Here is a 10,220-nt window from a genome sequence, read left to right on the forward strand (position 1 = left end):
GGTCTCTGCCTTGAGGAGCTCACAGTCTATGATGAGTGACAACAGATGAAGGAACACCAGGAAATGATACCACAGTAACGACTGGCATAATAGACAGTGGTCCCAGCACAGTAACTGCTTAATAGTTGTCAGGATTTTTGTAAGCATCATAACAGAAGACCATTTTACTGAGGACTTTGAAAGAGGACAATGAGGTGGCTTTGCAGATGTTTATGGGGAGCTTTGCCCAAGAGTGAGGTACAGCATGAGAGATAGCATAGAAGTGTGTGTTTGAAAATTTAACAAGTGGGTGAGGAAGACTGGCATTATTGGCAGAGCAAAGGTGAGAGCTGATTTTTGATAGCATCTGAGAGATGGTAGGTAGGGTGGGGCTAGCCTCTGAAGAACCTTGTAAGTGAAGGTGAGTAGTTTGATCTGGTAGGGAGTGGAGAGTCAGTGATGGGATGGAAAAGGAGAGGTGATACGATCAAAGAAACAAGCCAGGAAAATGATATGTGCAGCAACATTTTGAATGGATTGAAGTGGGGACAAGATTGCATTTATCAAGGACAGGGAAGAGGATGTTGCAGTAGTCGAGAAGTCAGATGATGGTGTCTAGATAAGAGTTTTAGTTGTGTGGCTGTGGAGGAAAGGCCAGATCTCAGAGATGTTATGTAGGAAGATATAGAAAATTTTTTGATTTCTCTGATCTAGACAGAGGGCTGAAAAGAAGATAATATTCAGGTTACACCCCAGAGTGATAGGAAGGAGGATGGTCCTCAAACACTGAAAAAGGGAAGAGAGGCTGGTGTGAAAGTTAAGAGCTCTGTTTTGGACATGTTGAGCTTAATCTGATGGCTGGACATCCACAAAGAGACATAAAACAGGCTGAGATTTTAATTTGGACAGAAAGAGACAGGACCAGAGTGGAAAGGTAGATCTGTGAGTTGTTTGCATTGAGATGACAGGGAACAGCATTAGCTCTGATGCTGAAAAATATAATTCTTGCAAAGAGCACACCTAAACCAATACCAGTTCTATCAATCTCAGAAATACCATATGCAGAGGTGGTAATTTTGTGAACAAATGTAAGGATATGATGGCCATATACTCAAGGGTTGGTTTGGTATTAGAATGAGTGAAAGCAATTAGCAATATGATATACTGGATATTTCATTATCTACCCATTATTGAATTTAAGATCTGCTTATACAGTTGTATGACATAATTAACCAATGGGGGCTATGGAATACCAGGAACTCCAGCAGTTCTAGGTAAGAAAGTTCTGAATCTCAGATATCAACTATTTTAGGTTAGCTGACTCAATAATATCAGCAAATTTAGCTCAGTTATAATAAGTTTTATTTCAACTTTACTATGTCTCCACTGTGAGAGAAAACATTGAATTGCAGATATTTAGTAAGGCAATTATGTCTTCTTTATATATTTCAAAATGGGGCCACTAGAAAACAAAAGAGGGAATGAAAATAATCAGTTGTTTTTCCACTAACCTAGAAGGCTGTCATAAACTGTAGGTTATATTACTCTGGTAAATGTTTACTGGGAACTGAACAAATGCAATGGATGATTAATCCAATCCCTCAATATACTGGGTTACATTAGATACCACACTGGAGAATAGCAGATGATTTGGAGAAAATGCAAATCTGAGTGTATATGGAGAAGAATCCCATGTGAATGTATAATAACAGAATTATGGAAGACCCCACAATCTGCTCTGTAAACACTTATGGATTTTGAGGAAGTTTAGGTGCAGGTCTGAATCAGAATTGTCTGGTTAAGGTTCACTGCTAACTATTAATAATAAAAAGAGAAAGTATAATTGTTATTCTTTTCCATAATCTGGGAAGTGTAAAGAATTGATACTCGTATTTATAGATGGAAACATGGAACTTCTATCTTGCCTTACATTAACTAAATAAAGGGGATGGGCTGTCATTAGTCTTTGAAACAAGAAATTTTATGAGATAGTCACTAAGCTAAAATGATATATAGACCTGCAGAGAAAAAAATAAATTATCTCTGTGGGATCTCATTCTTCTCTCTTTTATACCTATTTAAATTGGGACTATTTCCATTGAATCAATGGAGTTGCACTGGGTCAAAATTGGTTTAAACAAGAGAGAATCTGGGCAACTTTCTTTACCTTTTTAAGTTTTGCTTTAAAATGGATTATAGCTATTAAGTTTTTAAAATACCTGCTATTTTCTGACATGTAAATGGAGTCAACTACCCTATTAAGCAGGTGAGAATTGCTTTCTATTAACATTTATTTGTTCCAGGACATTTCTCCTCTTCCTTCTCTAGTGCAGAAAGAACCTTCTGTTACTTTCACTTAGCGGTACAATGTATCTGATGGGAGTAGGAAGGGGTGACACTGTGCTGATAATATTAATAGGTTAATTGAAATTATTGATTTTGTGAGACCAGGAGCTTGAACACATTGTTCCCTTTTTTTCTTGCTGCACATACAGCTATTGATTGGGCAGAGGTGATGATATGGTTTTATAGTTACATGTGAACTGTGCTCTGTCAGATGACCCTGGGAAATAAGTTCATTAGTTGGATCAACAAACCCGTTTGGACACTTTTTTCCACTGCATTTTTCAAAGACCAGCTAGCAGAGGTCATTGGATATCTCTTATTGAGATATAAAATTAAAAAAGTTATTCTAAATATATTTTATTTATATTTAGGGCCTGATTCCAATGACCTTATTAATGTCAAGTAGCACCTTGCTCCTCTTATTATTCCATTGGCTCCTTGCGGTGATGGGGTTCACACATCTCCATTACCTAGGGCTGTGCATTCTAGCCCTTAGCATTAGGCCCACAGTCCTGTGGAAAAGCTGCATCAGCCCAAGAATAGCCTTGGGAGGCATAACGTGTCAGAGGCACCTTTCTGAGGTACAGTTCCCTCTTTGCATCTCCTGTGCTCCTGGCCTTTACCAGCAGCAAAATGCAACACCACTTGTGCCAGCTCAGCTGTGTTGAGTAGTCTATTGCGGGGGGGGGGGGGGGGGTGCTGTCTATTAAAAACATTTAGCAGCAGGAAATAAGGAAGAAAAGTCAGCACTGCATGTCCAGCTCCTTTCAGCAGACCCCCGCTAAAAGCTCCATGGGCGAGCTGTGTCCAGAGACTGTTTGGAGAGCCTCTGGGTGTATATAGGATCCTAGCCCATTACAGGGAATCAATGTCAAGCATATAACCTACACTGCTATCAGTTCTGGAAGGGTTGGTGATTTCTTTGAAATTAAAATGGAAGTGGAATATTTCCCAAGTAAAAAGAACATTTTGCCTGTGGCAACCTGCCACACGTGAAGCAAACAATTACTGTTTTACTAATCTCAAAGCTTTGGTTTATGGTGAGCCACATTTTCTGGTTTTGTTTCATATAGTTTCACACCCATCTTTTGAACACCAAATGTCAAAGTGAAACTTGGTCAAAATTGCAGTATTTCTTTCTCTCTCTCTCAGCATTTCTCGAGCACCTGTTACCACAGTGCCTAGCTTTTGCATGGTTTTCAAAGCAAACCATAAATTAACTCGAATTTGCCTGAAACTCTTGTAGAAAGCTTTATTTCAGAGAATCTGATAAGAATTTCAGGGTTTGTTACAACATCCAAAACAAAGATTTTGCACCTAACATTTCTCTCTAATTGTTCAGCAGATTTTATTATTTTAGTGGGTTAACTAATAACAATACATTATCTTGAAGCACTGCTGGCTGCTGCCTAGTATTCAACTATCTATGGGTGTACACCATCGTTCCTTGGGCAGGCAAATTAACTTCATAGTAGGGCCCTTTGTTGGTAATAAAACATTCAGCTAGATCCTCAGTTGATGTAAATTGGAATAACTCCACTGACTTAATGGAGCTACACCAGGTGAAGGTCTGGCCCATTGTAATTTATTCCTCCGAATTTTTATTTTATTATCTGTCACATTGTTATCAAGATCAAGATGCCTTCTGGAGTCTATTTACATATATTCATTTGATATCTTTCGTAGTATGTGTTGTCATTTTAACTGAGTACACTATCTCTTTATGTTTACCAAAGTACCTCTTAATATTCTCTAACCCCCCCGTATTTTTGATCATATGTCTCTACCATCTGTACAGGAATTTTTGAGGTAGTTCATTTAGCCCAGAGAATGAAATTTCTTAGTACCCTGAGATTAAATGATGGGTAACAGGAGCAAACTCTTGGAATGAACTCTACTTGTTTTAAAACAGAAAAGAGCTAAATAAGTAAATCCTGCCAATAGTTTGTATTTAGCTCTATAATTATTTCCTGATGGTGGTTAAATGTGTAGCTTCTTTTATAGTATTTCTCATGCTATGCTAAAATACATGACAAATGCTTGTCAGAAATGTGTGGATGCACCAAAGGCTAATTGTGTCGTTAGGCACAACCTTGTCCAAAGTGTGATGCATAAACTGCACCACCAATGCAGTATCCTACAAGGCACTGTGGTCAAGAGACATCTCTCTGAGACAGAATTTCCTTTGTTTCCTTTTGCTCCAGAGAAGTAAGTAATTTGCTGCTGGCCTATACAGCACCAAAGTACCAAAGGCGGATTACAGTTACGTGGGACCTTGGGCCAGAGCACATGGGGGCCGCTCCGCACCCCTTCCCATTTTTTTAGGGCCCCCCAATTGGACAGGGCCCCTGGCACAAGCTCCATTGGCCCAGAGTCTAATTCGCCACTGCAAAGTACGACACCCTTCTGCACCAGCATAGCGGTGCAGGCCAGCATAATGGGGCAGAGTCAGGCTACACTATTGCCCACGCACTTGGTCTGGGAGAACATACGCCCAATTACTCCTGTGCACTTGGAACCAAAGTGGATTTTCAGGGCCAACCCCAAACCAGCTCTAAGTTCCTGTGGTGGACACTACACCAGTACAGGACAGGCACAGCGAAGCAGAGCTCCATCATAATCCCTCCCCACCTGACTTGCCCCCTACTCCAAAGAAGTGCACAGTAGCCAGATATCAGCAGAGAATATGGCCCATCTCCTATTTTAAAACACTCTCAAACTGGTTGGTAGAAAAATATGAGCCGTCTTTACTCTAGGAGAAGTAACTTGACCAGGTGTGTCAGTTACGTCCTCTTTCACAATAATGCCAGGAGATGATTAGCACTGGTTTTTGGTTTTGTTCTTTTGCTGATTGCTGCTATGTCAAACCATGATGCCTAGCTTATCCAGCCCCAATATACAATTTTAGATCTTTACACAGATGCAAGAAGTAAAATATATAGCCCAGCTCTAGCACAGCCTATATTCTTCTTCCCAGCATACAATCTTTTCATCTTGATTGTCTTTCATTTTAGCAACATTGTATTGTAAGTCACCCAGGGGCAGGGCCAATAATAGTAATGTCATTTCACATGAATATTACAATAACTCTTCCTGTGGGAGATGTCACATTTCTTTATACATAGTATTACATCCTAGGAACCCTTGAAAATGCACGCCTACAACTTAGGAGGCTTTACTAGGTAAATTGTAAAACAAATACAATTTTACAGTAAGAAGCTAAGTTTCATTCCTTCTTTCAATCCATTACAAAACATATTTGCTGCTTAAAATAACATCACTAGAAGACCAAAGAATGTCCAGATTATTGGGTAAACATTAAGCCATGGATTTCTTCTGTAAGGAAAATAATTAAGGCCCTGATTCAATGAGGTACTGAAACATGTGCTTTGCTTTATCCACGCAAGTAGTTCAATGGATTACAATGGGACTACTCATGTATTTAAAGTTAGGAATGTGGTTAAGTACTATGCTGAAAATCATGGCCTAAATTACATATGAAATTCTTTCTGTCTATAAATTGATATTATAAAGCAAAAACGTGATTGCTGTATGCTAAGGGCAGGAGTGAAAGGACCCCCAAGTGGCAAAGATGGCATATCAAGAAATTATTGTGGGTGTATTTTAAATCAACAAAATATCAAACTGTTAAGATCAAACTTAATTTGGCTGATGGTGCTGGGAAACAAGCTATTTTTAACCCTTCTCTCAGCCCTGTGTATATCTCACCTGTCCAGAGAATTCTGTTTGAGAAATCAGTACTATTTTTTTATGTACAGTGACAGAAAATTAGGATGGGAAATGAAAACTGTAATGGATTTTCATGGTGGTATTTTGTTTTCATTGCCAGCTTCATTTATATTTCCATGGTGAGGGCTACATAGTCACACATGGGAGCAGCTAGGTCTAGGTTACTTTTCCAAATTGTGACTTAACTTGGAATCAAGCACGTCTTTTTTTTCCCCCCCATTTAAAGGTCATTTAAAAGGCTCCAAAGAAAGAGCAGTGTTTTGCTTAAAACATTCTGTTATTGAGAAGCAGGGCATTGTCAAGCTACATATGCCATGGGCCAGATTCCTGGGGCCTGTCCTGTTGCTTTGTGTTGCTCTGGTGGCCCAAGACAGCTAGCAGACTGGGCCACCTGCTTGGTGTAGGGGAATCCTTGGGTGAAATAGAGCCAGTGTAGCTAGCCCTATACAGCTCCTCTTATGGCCCCTCGTGTTGGGATGTGGCTGGGCACGGGACATGGCCAGAGCTCCACTACACTCCAGCAATTCTTGAGTGTGGATGAGCCCCAAGGCTGTTTCAGCTTGTGCCAGGAGCCAAACTGCCACTCAGGTGATCCCAAAATTGGTGGAAAAGAAGGTTGTAAAGAAGGAATACAGCCACGTTTGATGCCTCACTTCTTTCTGGGTCTGGTACCAATCACAGCCAAGGGGAGGTTAACTGGATATGAGGCTCAAGTCATACCTGTATAACTTCAGGCCACAGACCTAACATAGACCTTTATAGTAAATAAGTGTTGACATATCTGTCAAAAGAGCAATAGTCTGAAAATCTTCTTTTCTGATTTCTTTAACAGCGAGTGATGGGGATTACTGGCGTCTCCTGAACCCAGGAGAATATGTGGTCACTGCAAAAGCGGAGGGCTATACCTCTTCCACCAAGAACTGTGCAGTAGGTTATGACATCGGAGCCACTCAGTGTGACTTCACAATCAGCAAAACCAACCTCGCACGAATCAAAGAAATCATGGAGAAATTTGGAAAGCAGCCCATTAGTCTGTCAATCCGACGGCTGAGGCAGAGGGCTAGGCAGAGACGCCAGCAAAGATAGACTACTTTCTCTGTTGTAACACATGGCGTTTACAAGCTCTGCTTAAATTAAAACCAATTATAGTAGTAAAAGATACATAGCCAATGTTAATACGTTTTTGTCTGTTCGAGGAGTTCTAATTAGTATATTTGTATTGAAGAATCTCTTGAGCTTCCAAAACTTTTCTCCTCTGAGGTTTTAGGGATACAGTGTTTGTTCCCCGTATACAATCCAGCTAAATGCACATTGGGTGGGGGACCTATGCAGGATAGTGGAATGGATTCCTCCCCTCTCTGCTGTGCCAACATCACAGTGTCACTGTTTTTCAGGTGTTGCTATGCTGTGGGCACTGGATTTGCACCTTATTGACTTTTAAGTAACAAAACTGCATAGGAAGGTAGGATGGATTTTCAAGAATAATCCACATCAATTTGGGGGAGAACAAACTAGAGAAATACAGGCCAGCTCCTCAGTTGATGTAAATCAGCTCCAAAGTTGCTACATTGATTTATACTAGAGGAGGGCCTGGCCCTACATTTTTTAGTTTCCTGTCAAAATTCTAATAATAAACATAATATCCCTTGTATGCTTGGTAGCAAGAATGCAATGTGCATTTTCAAGTACAATTCTGCTAAAACAATGATTATTGCTGTTAGAGCTTTGCCTTACTTAATACGTTCTTATGATTCCTGGAAAAGATGATCACCAAAGTATCATTCGGAATTGAAGAAAATAAACTTCAAATAGAAAATCTTTGGTGAAAATACATGTCTGCTATATTTAATTTATTTCTTCTTGTCAACAACTAATCTTGTACATGAAGAAAAGAGAGATAAATGGTTGCAGAATCAATAATATACGCTAAAAGCAATCATCAACCCTTGCATAATAACTAGTTTTAGTCCATCCTGTGGAAGCTATTCCAGCACATACTTGTTCTGTAAATACCATTAAGCAACAATGCTACCACAGCTGGGACCCAAGGAAATAGCAGGACTCTCATTAAATTCTGTATTATGGAGATGGTTGCATTATTTATTAAGAGCACGAGTCTCTCTCTTTTATATTACTGAAGTATCCAGGGTCAAGCCTTCTTAAATTCCACTCCAAGGTGCATTTAAATTGGGTGGTGAAGTCCCTGGATATTTCAGTTTTCTGGTGCAAATCTTGGTGCACTTTCCTTTAAATTTAAAAAAGCAAAGGCTTTCAATGAATTGAATATGAAGTTAGACTAGATGATCACAATGATCCCTTCTGGCCTTACAATCTATGAATATGTAAAATGAATAATTTAGCCCCCATGTTATTTATTTTGATGTTAAATTTTATTTATTTCATCCTGTCCTCATCCTTTTAGTGTTCAATATGCCACAAATTTTTGTAGTGCCAACACCTAATTGCATCAGCAAAGTTGCCAAGGAAGACCAGGAGATTTTTGCAGTTGAGTAGGAGATTTGTGTGCCTGGAGAGACATGGGGAGGAATTTGGTCAGCAGTGCAATAATTAGTAATGTTGACATTTAAACTGACATGTTTAGGTTTCAGAGCCAGCACCCCTAGTTAAAATAAATGGGGCAGTTCACACCACACCTACTTAATGTTTCAGTTTATTGGCAGACTCAAAGCAACACTGAATGAGTTTATACTGAGTTCACCTTTAGAAGGTTATCTTCAAAACCATAAAGATTAGAAAGGTACATCTTTAAAAGCCTAATTCTGGAGCACAATTCTGCTGCAAGGGGTGGATTCCATGGCAAATTCTGAAACCTGTGGAATGTTAGAATGTATGTGGCTTGAGGACCGTGGCATCTATTGTTTCCACTTTTTCTTCTCCAGTACTTACTCCTGGTATTGACTTTTGATGCTGGATCTTCAACCAAAACATTTATTTCTTACAGGAGGTTTTCTGTATTACAAGATCAGGAGAATGGAAGGGAGTTGTACAGGAGATGAAGGTGCACTTACTTCTCTCAAAATACCCTCCTAACAGCCTCAGAGGTGAGGAGGTTTTGCCTGTGCCAGTAGGGGAAAGAAAATCCTTGTCTCTTTTAAGGATTGCCCCCTCCCACCCCTCTCTTCCCCATGGTCTAGAGGAGAGAAGCTAGGTGGCTGATTGGTTGGACAGAAGGTTGCAGCATAACCTTATTGGCTACCAAAGGGTGCCATTCTGCACTGGGAAGAAAACTCCCTCTCCCTTCCCCTTGGGATTAGAATAGGACAGGGTTGTGGGGCCTTGCTGTGGGCATCATGCTAGTTACTTTTTGGCACTGGGTAGGAATTTTTCCTTCACTGCCAGATTGGCCTGGGGCCAGTGTGCGGGTTTCTCAACTTCCACTCAGCAGCCTAGGAACTCAATGGTAGGTTAGGTTGTAAAATTCATTTTGTCACAATTTGGTAGGTGCCTAGTGCACATACTTGTTCAATATGGGGTCCGATGAAGCAAGCTGTAGCTCACGAAAGCTTATGCTCAAATAAATTTGTTAGTCTCTAAGGTGCCACAAGTACTCCTTTTCTTTTTGCTAATACAGACTAACACGGCTGCTACTCTGAAATATGGGGTCTGGTTCCCTGGTAAACTAGAACTGGAGGTGGATTAGGAGAAGACATCTCCTAACAAAGGTGGAGAATGGAGTTGGAACTCCTAATGTCTGCTACAATGAGAAAACAACCCCTGTCCCTGCTCCCTTAACCCTCAAGTGAGGGGAGGCTGATGGGGTTCCAGCAACAGTGCTGGGAATGGTTTAAGAGGTGGGGGGGCTGTTAGCAGTCCTCCCCCAGCAGATAGAAATTATGGAAGGAGGGATAACTTGCACTGGATGGGTTATTTCTGGATAATTCTCAGATGTGTTTCTTAATAAAGCTGCAGCTTATTTAAACTATATTCCTGGTGTCTTGTCTTGTCTTCCTGTGCTGCCCAGAACAAATATACGTCTGCAGATGGGTACATGCACAAGTACAGGAGCGCGAGTCACCAAAAACTGAAGTTGGAAAGTATAATGCAGGACTTATTACTCTGATTCCAATATGGACAAAATAGTTATGGAGATAACTAATAGTGCCTGTATTGGTGTGCCCATTCCA

At 40.3% G+C, this 10,220-nt stretch overlaps 1 protein-coding gene across 2 annotated transcripts in view; it reads left to right on the forward strand.

The window, feature by feature from the left end:
* Positions 1 to 10,020, forward strand: part of CPXM2 (carboxypeptidase X, M14 family member 2) — a 105,385-nt gene extending 95,365 nt beyond the window's left edge. For both annotated transcript variants that reach the window (XM_038411664.2, XM_043518931.1), the window contains exon 14: positions 6,908 to 10,020. In XM_038411664.2, coding sequence (XP_038267592.1) covers positions 6,908 to 7,161 — 254 coding nt within the window. In that variant the 3' untranslated portion in view covers positions 7,162 to 10,020. The remainder of the gene's footprint in view (positions 1 to 6,907) is intronic.
* Positions 10,021 to 10,220: the final 200 nt, after the last annotated feature.

The sequence above is a fragment of the Dermochelys coriacea genome, chromosome 7 (assembly GCF_009764565.3).
Source record: "Dermochelys coriacea isolate rDerCor1 chromosome 7, rDerCor1.pri.v4, whole genome shotgun sequence".
NCBI classification, from domain to species: domain Eukaryota; kingdom Metazoa; phylum Chordata; order Testudines; family Dermochelyidae; genus Dermochelys; species Dermochelys coriacea.